This window comes from Arachis hypogaea, chromosome 20 (genome assembly GCF_003086295.3).
Source record: "Arachis hypogaea cultivar Tifrunner chromosome 20, arahy.Tifrunner.gnm2.J5K5, whole genome shotgun sequence".
Classification (NCBI taxonomy): domain Eukaryota; kingdom Viridiplantae; phylum Streptophyta; class Magnoliopsida; order Fabales; family Fabaceae; genus Arachis; species Arachis hypogaea.
This window is the reverse complement of record NC_092055.1, coordinates 99622557-99638520: the sequence shown is the minus strand read 5'-3', so window position 1 is coordinate 99638520 and position 15964 is coordinate 99622557. Positions and strand designations below refer to the sequence as shown.

General features: G+C 35.4%; 1 protein-coding gene across 1 annotated transcript; it reads right to left on the bottom strand.

Annotated features, from left to right (window-relative positions):
- Positions 1-6: 6 nt before the first annotated feature.
- Positions 7-2583, bottom strand: LOC112786048 (protein FAR-RED IMPAIRED RESPONSE 1-like). Its single transcript, XM_025829473.1, has 4 exons — positions 2389-2583; positions 1175-1234; positions 335-1071; positions 7-238 (listed from the first exon to the last, which is right to left on the bottom strand). The coding sequence occupies exons 1-4, from the start codon at positions 2581-2583 to the stop codon at positions 7-9; spliced, it is 1224 nt and encodes a 407-aa protein (XP_025685258.1).
- Positions 2584-15964: the final 13381 nt, after the last annotated feature.

Genomic DNA, 15964 nt, shown 5'->3' with positions numbered 1-15964 from the left:
AATATGCTAGATGCACCACCGGTGGCGTGTGTCGGGTAAAGTATTTTTGATCCCACAGTAAATGGATCGACATTGATCAGTTATGATACACTGTGGAGCAGTTCCCATGCACTTCACCCATTGGCTAAAAACCCACTCATAACTTGCGATTTTCTCATTACCCAACAAAGCACAACCGAGGAGGGTCGACTTACCATGGTGGTTGACCCCAACAAACGACATAAACGGTAATCCATGCCTACTAGAAAAACAAACCAAAAGTAAGAAATGCCAATCACGATCGAATAGCGTTTTATCAAGAAAAGGAAAAAACACCAACTTAACTACTACGTACCTATTTGTACTGTACGTGCTATCAACTGACACGACGTCTCCATAGTATTCATACGACGCCCTACACCTTGCATCAATCCATACTGCGCTCTTAAATTTACACTCCTCGTCCAACTTCACCGCGTAAAAGAAGTTTGGATTGATGTCCTTCATTCTCATGAAGTAGCTCATCATCTCCCTGACATCTGCATTCACGTTGCTAGTTTGGAGCCTTGCTGTTATATAGTTTCTTAAATCCTTCTCTAAGAATCCCAAGTTAGAGGGGCCACTAGCCTCATTTGACAAAGCAAGGAATGTCTTATTTGGTCGAATCCCAGCCTCATCATTATCTTCGATCACGTACTTCGTATGCATGGTCAGCTTCCTATACTCATGGTAGTGCACTGCCTTTCTCGGTGAACAAGGATGTGAGTACGTCAAGTCAACCTTGAACAAAACCCAGTCTTGCAAATCTTTATCAAACTTTACATATATCCTTGCCTTGCACCCAGCAGCTGAAATCGTATTCTTCTGCATTGGTGATTTAACACAAGACTCGCGGATCCTGTCGTGATTACAGTGTATAACTTGGTTAACGGGAGCCTTGGTGTTCTTGTCAAATGTTGTTGTCCTTATCTTAGTTGCAAATCCAGCTTTCTTTGCATATGTAACATAAAAGTCATGAGCCATCTGTAACTGAGCAAACCGCATTCCAACTCTTGATATCTCGTCTTCTTGTAGGCAACCATGATCTGGTAACTGTATTTTATATTAATCTGAGAGTCCCAAAAATTAATTACCATTAGTTATCAAATCAAACATGAACATTATGACTACACAAAAGTAAGCTTGACTCTAATACCTCATCACCAAGCTCCATATTTTCACTTCCAACATCCGTAACATCCGACAACTGCATGACCTATAGCTCCAAAACAAACAGAGTACCAAAAGGAGGAAGATCCTTATCAAAACTCATTTAAATAAAATCTCTAAAATAATCACCGAAAATATAACAACAGCTACAAATCAAGCCAAGAGAATTGTTTTTATATAATTGGTTAATTTATGCAAATGTAGGATACACATAACCATATAATCTCATAAGAATGAAAAATATTAAAATAATATGAAGGACGCATATCAGCATATAACTAAAAAATATGCAGTGAGCATATAAGCATAAAATTAAATCATTAAAACACTCATATAAGCATTCCATGGTTAGCATGTTGCAAATACAAGTAGCATTCACTTCAATTCAGTAAACAAATTCAGCCACTGCATCACCCTATGGTTATCTATTTTACATACTTGCATGATCATCATGTACGGATAATATACGCACACCATAGATAAAAATGCATTCATATTAGCATACCAAAAAATTAAATTATGTTATCCCATCATCCATATAAGCACATGTAAGATACACATAACCATATAATCCCATAAGCATGAAAAATATTAAAATAATATGCAGGAAGCATATGAGCATATAACTAAAAAATATGCAGTGAGCATATAAGCATAAAATTACATCATTAAAACACTCATATAAGCATTCCATGATTAGCATGTTGTAAATACAAGTAGCATTCACTTCAATTCAGTAAACAAATTCAGCTATTGCATCACCCTATGGTTATCTATTTTACATACTTGCATGATCATCATGTACGGATAATATACGCACACCATAGATAAAAATGCATTCATATTAGCATACCAAAAAATTAAATTATGCTATTCCATCATCCATATAAGCACATAAGTCCATAATAGGATGATTAGCAAATAAAGATGCCATTATACAAAAACACGTACGAAAATATGCTTCCTAGATATAATCATATAAGCATGAAATGATTAATTAATTTCACCTAATCCTCAATGCATATAATCATACCATTAAATATAAAACAAACGTAAATTTAGTTGCATCTCAACTGATCGATTACAATTGCATGTTTCAATAAACATACAATTAAAGAACTCATTTACATTGTGACTAAACATAAAAATTAAGCGCAAAATAAACATCCATGGCAGAATTTGAGGATCCTAATTGCTCACCTTGTTCGACTTGTGACCGTGGCCAGCGACATCGCCGGGTAAGTTTTCTTGTTCGTATGATAAATTTTCTGAAACGTTAGAGGCTACACATACTAACGGTTCAACTATATCTACCTCCATTAATGAATTTCGGGTAGGTGATGTGCATAAAGGAGGACCCTTGCTTGAAACACGCTCTTCTTGCAATTCTGCCATTTTGAAGGAGTCAAAACCGGCTGCGTTCTGTGCGGACGAGAGGGCGGCGCTGGTTGGTTAATTGTTATTGGTGGTTGACTGTTCGATCGTAGATGAAGGAGGAAACCGATCAACAGGAGGCAGTGCTGGGGAGTGGACTGCTTTGGGAGGTGGAAAGATATGCATAGGGCAGCCGTGTGATCGTGGAGGAGACCACGCGGGGAGATTCTCGTTTTGACCTAATCAGTTGATTTGAATCTATAATTAAGATTAATCCTAAATGGTTTTAAATTTCAAATTAGAAATAATACAAAATTAATTAATAACCCATTATTTATTTTAAATTTCAATTAAACCCCCATTATATGCATTGTACAATAAGCCTATTGTTTCCTCATACTTGCGCAAGTATAATAATGATAATAAAGTAAATGTTACTTATTCCTTCGGATGATACTATTATATAAAAAGCTAATGATATAATAAGACTAATGATACTCATAACTATATATGTATACGTATACAACGGCTTTCCATTAGATAAATGGCTGATATATATATGTGTGTGTGTGTGTGCGCGCGCGCGCAACGTAATGCATAATCGAAGCCGCTTTTGTTTTCATGCTTTATGATTAATAATAATAATAATAATATAAAGTTGAATGTATATGAGTTACTAATATAAATGATATTAGTAACTTAAGCATGAAAGATATTTAGTGAAGCATTAGCAAAGCTAAGCTCACCAAAGAGTACCGATATTTACTTATATCGGCGGATATCGAACTCAATAATAATATTATTAACTAAACTCTATTTTTAAATTAAAATATCAATTACTCAAATTAAGATATACATATAAGTTTTATTAGTTATAAATTACTAGAATTATAGTTTTAATTATGTAAAATATTTCATCATAATATATATATATATATATATAAAAGAATATGAATTTGATTGAATTCAAATTGTTATAAAATTAGTTCAATTACTGATAGTAAAATAATTTTCTAAAAATAAGGAACTCTAATTTTATAAAATAAATTATAACTTATTTGTATTTATATTTTTTTTAAATTGAGGGTCGCTACATTCTACCTACCTTACAAAATTTTCACCCTCGAAAATTCCGGTTACCAAAGAGATACTCCTATCAGCCTAAACTCCTAGTCCGTATCCAAGTCTAAAACTACGTCCAGTCTTTCCAGTCCTAAATTTCCCAACTTGGTTATGTAACCTAAACGAAAGCGGGGTCCTAGCTCTACACAGAACAAATCCGTCCTACGCATCCGGTATCATACTTACCTCGATCCTGTTGTGGCCAACCCGCGTCTGTGGCTCTCCCACACGAACAATCCCTAGACATGTGTCCTGGTGCTCCACATCGAAAGCACATTCCCAGTCCAGCCCTGTGCGGCTCCTCTGGAGCAGTCTCACCAAAGCCTTCCTATAGCAGCGCCCACTTCATGGAGCAAAAGAGGTAAGGTTTTATAAACTAATCAATGATTGGCTGTGTTCTTGAAGTGTGAAATCATATCTTGTTGCTTGAGGCTTGATTTTGAGTGCTTGTGTGATGGTTTGATCATGAGATCTTGTTGTTTAATGCTTCAAAATCAAGTTTTTGATGGTTCTGAAGTTGTTGTTGTTGCTGCTGGAAAACGTGATTTTCCAGCCATAAAATTCATGACATTTGATGTGTTTTTTATGTGTATTTGATGGCTGAAACGTTGCTCTTTGGTTTGGTTTAAATCAGGTAAAAATCGATTATCGAAAAGATTGAAAAACTAGCTGAAAATCAAGTAGAAATCTGATGAACTTTTGGAAAAATGTTTTGGGTTTTTAGAAGGATGTGAAAACGTTATTTTGATGATTTTGAGGTCAAAATATAATTATTAAAAATTTTAGGGTTGAAAGTTAATTAATAGAAAGTTGAGGAGCCAAAGTGCAAATATTAAAAGTTAAGGGATCAAAATACAATTTTCAAAAAGTTCAGGGGTTAAAATGCAGTTTTTAAAAGTTGAATAAAATATTATTATTTTAATATTTTTATAATGTGCTAAAATTAAAAACAAAATAGGATTAAAATAGGTTCAAAGTTGGCTAACAATGGTAGATAAAAGATAGTCTATTTGGGTAGGTGAGCTCAATGAAATGAAGACCTCAATCATATAAAAGCATTCATACACAGAATAATGGACATAAAGAATTAAACAAACCAAAGATTACAATCATAGAAAAAGAATAATACACACAAGAATGAAAATAGTGGTTATATGATGTAACCACACAATCAGGCTCAAAACTCATATGCTTATGTGTTCTTAGCTCAAAACATGTTCCACAATATATATAATTCAAGCAAGTTCAATGAAAAAATTTTTCTCAAATCAATGGGGATACCCTATAGATAAATTTCTTGGAAAATTTCATTATTTTGACTAAGATTATTGTATTATATATGCAAAACAAGAGAATGCAACTAAAAATTCTAAATGAACTAAAAATGAAATGTGAAAATGTTGGGATTAGAAATTTGTCACCCAAAAATGGCCGATCAGTCGGACCACCTCCTCATACTTAAAAGTTTGCACTGTCCTTGATAAACTCCATTTGTAGGGTTTATCTTGTAGTGATTTTAGGGGATTTTATGATCTTTTTCCCATATTTATTCAATGAAATAGCATGGATTCATGATTGTCTCCTAATTTGTGCTTAAGTGTGAAAACATGCTTTTTAGGCCTTTAATTGGTTGATCTTAACTCACCTTTGATTCCACTAGATGCATTGATGTGTGTGTTAGTGATTTCAGGTTGAAAAGGCTAGGAATGGGTCAAAGGAATGGAGAGAAAAGCATGCAAAGTGGAGAAATCATGGAAAAATAAGGATTGGGAGAAATTCACTACACGCGCACGCGCAGCAGACGTGCACGCGTGAATTGTGACGTCGAATGGCGACGTGTATGCGTACATGGCGCGTACGCGTGGATATGAAATTGTCAAGTGACGCGTACACGTGACCCACGCGTACGCGTCGATGCTCGCACGTGATTCACTTAAAGGCAATCCGTTGGGGGCGATTTTTGGGCTTCCCAGGCCCAAATCCAACTCATCTCTGATGCTATTTAACCCAAGGACTGAAGAGGAATCATATGTCTAGGGTCTTAGTTAGTTTTAGTTTAACTTTTGGAGGGAAAGTTAGTTTTAGAGAGAGAAGCTCTCACTTCTCTCTAGAATTAGGATTATGTTAGATCTAGAATAGAATTTCTTAGATCTAGTTAATTTCATGCTTTGATTCACTTTTCCTTTTGTAATTCTTCTTCTTCTACTTCTCCTCTCTCTAGTTTAGCATTTAATTCTTGTAATTCTCTACTTTTATGTTGATGCACTTTTGTTTCTTCTATTTCTCTTTTAATGCAATTTATGATTCATTTGTTGTTGTTTAATTCCTTGCAATTGAGTAGTATAGATTTACTTTCCTTTTATGCGTTCCAAGTGTTTGATGAAATGCTTGGTTGGATTTTAGTATAGACTTTTCTCCTCTTGGCCTAGGTAGAGTAATCAGTGACTCTTGAGTTATCTAATTCCTTTATTGATTGATAATTAGAAGTTGCTAATTGATTTGAATGCCACTAAAGCTAGTCTTTCATCTAGATTTGGCTAATACTTGTGGACTCGAGTTAATTCATCCACTTGACTTTCCTCCATGGTTAGAGGTTAACTAAGTGGGAGCAATGGACAATTCTCATCACAATTGAGGAGGATAACTAGGATAGGACTTCTGGTTCTCATACCTTGTCAAGAGCTTTGTTAGTTGTTTGTTTATTTTCATTGCCATTTACATTTCATGTTTCTTATCTCAAAAATCCCAAAACATACCTCAAGGCCAATAACAAGACACTTTATCGCAATTCCTAGGGAGAACGACCCGAGGTTTGAATACTTCAGTTATTAATTTTAGGAGTTTGTTACTTGTGACAAACAAATATTTGCATGAAAGGATTATTGTTGGTTTAGAAACTATATTGCAACGAGATTTTATTTGTGAATTCTTTACCATCAAAATTCCATTCATCAGTCCTCGGTGTATTCAAAGACGAGCAAGAGGGTACGACGACTTTCCGGATTGACACCTTCAGCTGGTGGATCAACCGGTTGCTGCGTTTCTTTCTTCCACTTCTGTTTTTGTTTATGACAAATTATCCTGAGCAATAGGAAACAGGATATAATAAGACAAGTAAATGCACAAGCAAGGAAGCATGGATCGTTAGAATGAGGTAAGAATCACTATAATGAAGTGAGTGAATTAGTGTGACATTGATAAAAAATAGTGTGTGAGTTCTAAGTTGCATGCGATTTAGAATACACACACTAATTTTTAAAAGCTATGTCACATTGTACAAAAGAGGTGTGCATTTCACTCATTCTAGTGTACTTGAGATACTCTAAAGATAACTTGTAGGTCAAATCAACCAAACAAGTAGTGAAGAAGCATGAAAGCATTCAAGCAAGAGTTAAGCGATTATGAAATGGATGATGAATGGACATTGATTAATGTGCAAGGAAGCTTAATGAATAAAATGAAATATGAAACTTACACATCAATCGATGACACACTTTGAATTTTGGTTTACATCACCTAGTAGACATAGAATGGGAAACATGGTTGCTATGCAATGTAGTAAAAGAGAACTAAAGGTGAGAATCAATCACATAACAAGCATGGTCCATATAGCTTGAGAATTTCAAAAGGATGTCCCTAGGTGAGCTTACAATCCAATTTCACAATTGAAGCATTATGACAAAATGACTAGTGTTAAGTATGTGTAGAGCACATAAGTAAACAATTAATGGTCAACATGTCATTAAGGCATAAGCATAACATATGGATGCATATGATCAAGCAACACAATGCATTAAGGTAAATACATAACATCCAACAAGAATTTGCCTAGTCAAAGTAGAGAATTCAAATCACATGGTGGCCAAATCATGCAATTCAAAAAGATTTAAAACGCTTTAAAGGCAATGTCATAAGTACTTGGTATTCACAAATGTTCAACATGAAAACTTAAAACCAAGTAACAAAATATAACCTCAACAATGAAATCCAATAATGAATGTCAACAACAATGATGCCAAAATAGCAACATGTCAGTGATCAGCAGCAATAAACGGTAAACAAGATTAATAATCCACCACTTATCATGAAAAACAGAAGATTAAACATAAATTAAACTAACTAATAACTAACAAACAAACTAACTAAAAGAAATGGTGATAAATGGTGATTGGTAGTGTTGGATGATGGTTGAAGAAGGGAAAAAAAAGAGGAGAAGGAAAAAGAAGAAAAGAAATGGAGAGAAGAGAAGAGAAGAAGTGAGTGAAACAGGGCAGGGGATCACGCGTACGGGTGCCTGGCAGAATTAGGGTGTGATGCGTACGCGTCGAGCTGGCACGCGCGGGATATGCAAAATCAAACAGTGATGCGTATGCATGGGTCACGCGTAGGCGTGAGAGAAGAGAAGAGGGTGTGACGCATATGCATCGTCGACGTGCACACGTGAGTAAAGAGAGAGGAAGGTGACGCGTACGCATAAAGCACGCGTACGCGTGAAGTGAAATTGTGATAGACGCACAATTTTATCACGCTTGTCGCACAACTCTTTGGATTTTGTACTGCACCTGCAAAATTTTAGAGGTCACGCGTACGCCTGGGTGACGCGTACACGTGGGATGTTGGAAACTTGGGATCACGTGTACGCGTGGGAGATGCATACGCATAGATGGCTGCTCTATTTTTCAAAATTTTCCAATTTCTAGCACCAAACCAAGCATTCCAAACATCCAAACAACTACTAAAATACCATCAAACTTTATTTAACATACTAGACTCCCAAATAAACTAAACAAACAAAACTAAACATGAAATAAACCTATTTACCAATATGTACAAAAGAAAAAAAATGAAAAGAGTTTACCGTGGTGGGGTGTCTCCCACTTAGTACTTTTATTTATTGTCCTTAGTTGGACTTATGGGGAGCTCTCATCAAGGTGGCTTGTGCTTGAATTTATCTATGAACTTCCACCAATGCTTGGACATCCATTGATTGTTAGAATTTCCAACCAAGTGCACTAAACCTTGGTGAAGTTCTTCACAAATCATGAGCTCCCAAAATTGATCCACAACTTGTAATCCGGGATCCCAAATCTTATTTTCACACCCATCTTCAAGTTGATCATCATGATTCCATCTGGGTGGTTTAGCTTTGAAATTCTCATTTAGGCATCCAAACACCTTCCTAGACCCATTCAATGGAGCACTACACCAACCATTGCACTTAGATTTTGGTGATTCAACCATAGTGAACCTTGAATTGTGGTGCCTACCACTAACTAACTCTTTCTTGCTTTTCATTCCACAAAGATTCCAAAGTTGACCATCTGTCTCAAGCAAACCATATTCAAGTGGAATAAGAAAGTTAAGGGATATGAATTTTACCCACTTGAATGGTGTAAAGGATGATGGTGACTTAGGAAGAGAGGCCTCCTTACACTTTGACAATGTGAGGTCCACTCCCTTGTGTTCTTCTTTGGTTACCTCCACCTCTTGACAAGCATCTTCCATGTTCACCTCTTGACAAGGTTCTTCACATTCAATCACTTCCTCACCAACCTCTTCTAGCTCTTCTCCATCCTTCATGTCACAACTTCGAGGTAATGTGGAACTTATCTCAACATCAACCTCAATTTTAATGAAAGAAGACTCCTCAAATACCAAAGGACCATGTGTTGGTGTGGAATCATCATCAAGAGGAAGATTTGTTACTTGCTCAACTTCTTCCAATTCTTCATCATTCATTCTATGCTTTGGAGGTTTTGCACCCTCCTTGACATTGCTTTCAAGATCAATGGAAGAAGGTTCAATGGGATCTTCGAGGTGATTTGTTAGTGAGGACAAGAACTCATCAATAATTGAGTCCAATTCTTAATCAACCTCTCCTAATTCTTTAACCACTCCTTCCGGATCAATTGTCTCAACTTCCTCCTCTTGTTGTAATTCTTGCTTTAACTCATCTTCTTCACCTTGAAGCTCCAAATTCACTCCCTCACTATGCTCTTTGGTCAATCCTCCACATTCATCAATGGGAGTGTCTTGAATGTATGAGCTTAAGTGGGAGGCCATGCAGTTAGCACTTCAGTCATGGTAGCCACCATGATTTCTATTTTCTTTAGCTCCTTTTAATGTTCTTCTTGCTTTTGGTTTTAAGAGCTAATATCTCTTTGTTGTTCTTACAAGAAGGTGTGGAGAGCTTCATCCATTGAAGGAGGTGGTGGAAGAAAGGGTTCATTGTTTGGGGGAAAGGGTTCATAATTAGAAGGTGGTTCATCTTGGTAAGGATATGGAGGTGGTGTATCTGGAATTGATGGTTCTTGAGAGTATTGATGTTGGAATGGTGGTGGCTCTAAGTATGGCTCATATAGTTGTTGGTATGGTGGATATGGGTTAGGATCATATGGAGGTGAATGGTGGTATGAGGCTTGTGAGTAAGATTGTTGAAAGCTATGTTGAGGAGGAGGGTCATAGGTATATGGTGGTTATGGTTAACAACCACAATGAGGGTCACTACATCCATTAGGTTGGTATGCATTACGAGTTGGATTATACCTATAAGAAACCGGAGAAGGTTGTTGCTAAGAAGGTCGTCTATATGCTTGAGGCTCCTCCCATCTTTGATTTCCAAATCTTTGATGCAAACTTCCAATGAAGCTTTCATTTCAATTTTCTACAACATAGTTTGAACCAAACTCATAGCCAAAGTAATGAGAATTCATAGTAGAAAGAGAAAATAAAAACAAAAGCTAACAAGAAACAAAGAAACCAAATCTTAAAATAAGCAAAAACTAGCAAACAAACCAAAAATCAAGTTATTCACAATATTCACATATGAACAATAATCAATAACAAGCACACATTGCAACTCCCTGGCAACGGCGCCAAAAACTTGAAAGAGCGTAATCGTCGGTAATGGAATTTCTTCTCAGTAAGAGGAAATAACTTCGTTACAAGTATAGCTCCAAACCGACAAATAACACTCAATCAAAGTTTAATTTTGTTTGACACAAGTGCAAACTAATAATAATAACCGAGAGTATTAGATCTCGGGTCGTCTCTCAAAGGAATTGCAGTGAGGTATGCATGTTATTGGTTATGAGGTTCAAGGGGTTTGAGGATAAAGAGACTAGAAATTAAATGGCAAGAAATTAAAGCAAACAACTAAAGATAACAAATGCCAAAAAGAGGCATTCATGGCAAGGATTGAGAATCAAGGCTTTCTATCCTAGTCATTAATCGTAACACAATAGTTAACAAGAGCTAATCCTATTTCGTCATCTCTAACATTGGAAGAAGGTATAATGTTATCTTCACATTGAGAGAAAGTCAAATATGACTAGTTAATCCCAATTCATAGGTAATGTTAATGGATACAAGACTAACTAATCACTCTAGATCACCAATCTAAATTGGATATTAATGACTCAAGATTGTCCAATTTCTCTTTCCAAGCCAAGAATGCTAAAAAAAGTACTCTAACATCTAACCAAACATTTTGTCAAACACTTGAAAGGCATAAAATAAAAGCATGGTAAATTGCAAGAAATAGTAAATTCTATAACTACCCAATGCAAGAAAATAACACTAATAACTCAATCGAGCAACAATAAACAAAGAAACATCAAATTGCATTAAATGAAATTGAAATTAACAAGAGTTCATCAACATAGAAGAGTATCTCAAAAGAGAAATTAACAATGTAAACTAAGAGAATAAAGATGTAGAAACAAGAAATTTCAAAGAAAACAAGATGAAAACAATAATTAAACCCTAGATCTAAGAGGAATTAACCTAATTCTACCCTAATTCTAGAGAGAAGAGGGAGCTTCTCTCTCTAGAAAACTACCTAAAGCATGATCCTAAGCTAATCTAATTGCCCCCTTATTCCCTCTTGAATTCTGTATCAAATAGCCTCAGAAATGAGTTGGATTTGGGCCTAGATGGCTCAGAAATCGCCCCCAGCGTATTGCCTTTAATGAGGTCATGTGACCAACGTCACGCGTGCGTGTCGCCTTGCAAATTCCCTGCTCACGCGTATGCGTGGGTGACACGTGCACGTCGCTTGGCAAAATCCTATCTCATGCCTATGCGTGAATGACGCGCGCGCGTGGTCATGAGTCCTCCAAATGCTCATTTCTTCATGAATTCTCCACTTTACATGCTTTTCTCTTTACTTCTTTCACCCAATCCTTGCCTTATGAACCTGAAATCACTCAACAAACATATCAAGGCATCAAATAGAATTAAAGTGAATTAAATTTAGCAATTTAAAGGCCCAAAAAGCATGTTTTTAACCATTAAGCACAATTAGGAGAAATTCATGAAACTATGCTATTTCATTGAATAAATGTGAGATAAATTGATAAAATTCCCTAAATTCAACACAAGATAAACTACAAAATTGGGGTTTATCACATTGTCTCACCAAAATTCTTAAATAGTGACTATGACTATCATTTTAATCATGAAATTATCAACAGTTAACTTAAATTTTAATCAATTGCTCTTATTAAAAATTTATCATCTCAATTCCACATGATGGTAGATTTTTAATCTGTTTCAGTGTGACGAACTTAGGTAGATGTATTATGACTTTGACAGAACTCATATATGTATGGTAATGACTCAAGAAAATTTTCAAAAGCATGAAAGAAGCTGTCCTCAACCACAAACATATGAATATATGATAGAGCCATAACAAAAACAAACGATAGGTAAACTGTAATCACAATTTCTTACTTAAAAAAAAACAAAAGAAAATAAAAATCTTCACTTACTGAATCACAGCCGCCGAGAGGCAGAAGAGGAGAGAGGAGCGCCGGCGGGAATCTGCGGGACATAGAACCACCGAGGCCCGAGAGGTAAAGGAGGAGAGAGGAGCAAAGGGCATAGTAGAAGCAAGACGAGATAACACCACTGGGACTTCGATTTGGTGAGGACTGACGAGATGAGACAGAGACCGACAATGGGGAGACCGATGACGATGAGTTGCTGAAGGCTGAAGCTGAGGGTTAGGGTCTCAGGGTCAGGGAAGGGTTAGGGTTGGCTGTTGTTTGTGGGAAGGAAAACCTAATTTTCTATTCAAAAAACTATTTATACCATTTGTAAATTTACAAAAATACCCTTAAAAAAACAAGATGGCATCCCGTCAGGCCAGCCCGCCCCCTCTCCCTCGCCTTGGCCCGTGATTTTGGCGGGTTTTTAAAATTTGGCGGGTTCAAAATCTCGTCCCGACCCGCCTTTTGGCAGTTTTGGTGGTTTGATTTGGCGGGTTCGACCCGTTTTTCTACCCCTAGCTGAATCCGAAGAATGCAAGAGGAGGTGTCTGTTAGAACAATGATATAAGAAGAAAATAGAGGACAAAGGCTTATAAAGAGGCTCTTGAATTGGAGCCAAATTTGAATTTTGAGATTTTAGAGAACTTTATAGTTTGATTTGTACAGTGTAGTTTGATTCTTAATTATATGAATGGTGCATTGCAAGAAAGTTAACTCACACCTACACTAATGACAATCTACCATGATTAAGGTTCTCACAAAGGCGTCATGGGAATGTGACCTCACAGAGGTCCTGAAGCTTGGCTATCTGAACCTATCATCTTCCCAACAAGGTTGAAAATGGAGGTGTAATTAAGGATTTTAATTCTCTTTTGGAGGGTTTATTTGGGTTATTTAAAATATTGCCACATCATGTATCTATTACCCTTTCACATGGCAATTTGAAACCATATGAAAACACACCTTACCCACTTAACAGTCACATCAGTGCTTTGTTAATGGAGATCACTCTAGGGGCAAACGTGAGCTACGGTTTAATATTTGGGGGTTACAATTGGGTAAATTGAAATTTTATGGTCGAAATTGAGGCCGAGTTGAAATTTCAGGGACCAAAATAGATTTTAACTCAAATTTTGTTATTAATTCTCAATATGTGTCACTCAATATAACTTAACACATACACAATAACATTGCATACATAATGTTCTCTCAAAGGAGTTAAATGCCTACTTGAATTACGCAGCTATGTTATGTATGTTTTTTATTTTATGAAGTTTGGAGTTTCGGTATTTATAGAGGTTAAAAGTTCAATTACTAAACCTACTAATTTTACCTTTAGATAATAATGCTCTACTTTACAAGGATTAATGCTTCATTAGGAAATTTAGTGCTCTAATCCCAATTAATGGTAGGACATCCAAATGTTTACAATTCTCTTTCATGGATCTCTATTAAAGATATGCCTTGTTAAAAATCTTGTCAAAAAAAATTCTATGGAATAATAAAAACCTAACTAAAGCGGGAAAAAGTACAATATCCTTTGTAATGAGAACTGTCTCGTTAAAAAACCTCATTAAAAAAAACCCAGTGGAATAAAAACCTAATTAGAAAAAAGAGTACGGTCTCTCCCCTATTGGTAACATCATACAAGATTTTAAAATCAATGCATTTCAATTTTATATACCAGATTTTAAATCATTCGATCACTTTGATTTTGAATCTCATTTTCATTAAATATTTTGTAAGACAGTTATACGATATCTGTCCAAATTGCTTTAAACCATATATATAGCGTTGCATCTTAACCGAGAATAAGCCTTGAGAACTTCCTTTGGATGATTTAGATATCTTTAATCATTCAGGGAATCTTATATAGATATCACAATCTAAAGATCCATATAGATAGCCATGATCAAATCCATTAGATGCATATTTAGGTTATGATATGCAGATAAGTTAATCAAATATCTCAAAATAATTCCATCAACATGAGAGTATGTCTCCTTGTAGTCTATACCAGTTTTTGTGAGAAACCTTGTGCTACAAGTCGAGCTTTGTAGCGTACAATTACATTATTCTCATTTTGTTTTCTCACAAATACCAATTTGTATCCAACAGGTTTCACACCTTTTGGTGTTCAGACTACAGTCTAAAGATTTCACATTTTTTAAGTGAGTCTAACTCATTTTTCAAGACTTCTTTCTATTTTTGCTAATCAATCTCTTCGTCGACATTATTCTATAGTGTTTTGTTCAGGATCTTCATTTCATGCATAATATTTAGTGGTACATTATATGCAAATATATCGTTGACAGTTATTTCTCTTCAGTTCTACTTTTCTCACGTAAAGACATAGTTTATTTAAATCTCATCATTTTGACAATTTTCATGTACCCAAACATCTTTTGATGTTTCAATTATGTCATGACTTTGGACAACTTCAGATATCCCAACTATATCTTTGTCCTTCTCAACAAGAAGAGTATTTGCCTCATTACCATAGTTTGCCCTTCTTCTTTTGAGTATTTTTATTTTTAGAACTAACTAATCTACCATACTTTTGGCATGTGTTTACATTATTGACCATTTGTTCAATAGAAATATCAATTTGAATTGATTTATTTTTAGCTAGTATATTGAATTTTGTTATTCTTTTTGTATTAGAAAATTCATCAAGCAATTCTGCAAAATGTATAATCTTTTGAACTTCTAGTTCACATTGCCTTGATCGAGGATTCAAATGTATCAATGATAATGCACTCAACTTAGCTCCTTTAATTTACTGGATGTTTATTCTCTTTCCTACTGTTAGAAATATTGTCTCATTAAAGTGACAATATGCAATTTGAGCTTTAAATACACTTCCATTTGTATCTCTAGATATCTTATAATAGAAGGAGAATCATGTAAGAACCAAAAATTTATTAGTATTTTTTATTAGAATAAAATAATAATTTAAATGTCCAGAATAGGTTGAAAAATTTAGAAATATTAATTTAAAAATTTAAAGGTGATATTTGAATTCAACGGATTTTTTTTAGTAGGAAAATATAATTTTCAGCAAAAAATACGTAAAAATGCGTACTGATAATTTAGCCAGCAGTACCAACCTAAGTCTGTCCGATACTACGTATGAGAAAATAAAAACAATAGAAATACTTAGAGAAATAATTTAGATTTGAAAATCGGACACTTATTCTAAAGGTTTGGCTTGAGGTTGGGCCAAACGAACCAAAAATGCAACCTGATTGGATCATGCCCACGTTGGGCCCAAGCCCAACATATATAAGCACTTTAATGAGGCATGTCGGCCTCATTCCATCAGTTGAGAGGGAGAGTGCAACTGAGATTGGAGAGGAAGAATCTTAGAGAGAGCACTATTTACTTTCATCTTCTTTGGATCATAAATTTTGATTTGGTGCTCCGTTTGGCATGCCATTTATGACCACGCATTTGTCTCGGCGAGCTCTTCAATTCTATCCAAACAAATTAGTAAGAAACTTTGTATT

Excerpts from the sequence above, each read along its gene's own strand:
- LOC112786048 (XM_025829473.1), bottom strand. The coding sequence starts at position 2,583 with ATGGCAGAATTGCAAGAAGAGCGTGTTTCAAGCAAGGGTCCTCCTTTA. Across the intron at positions 1,072-1,174 it reads ATATGGAGCTTGGTGATGAG|TTACCAGATCATGGTTGCCT; the intron begins GTATTAGAGTCA and ends TATAAAATACAG. Across the intron at positions 239-334 it reads AGCACGTACAGTACAAATAG|GCATGGATTACCGTTTATGT; the intron begins GTACGTAGTAGT and ends TTTTTCTAGTAG.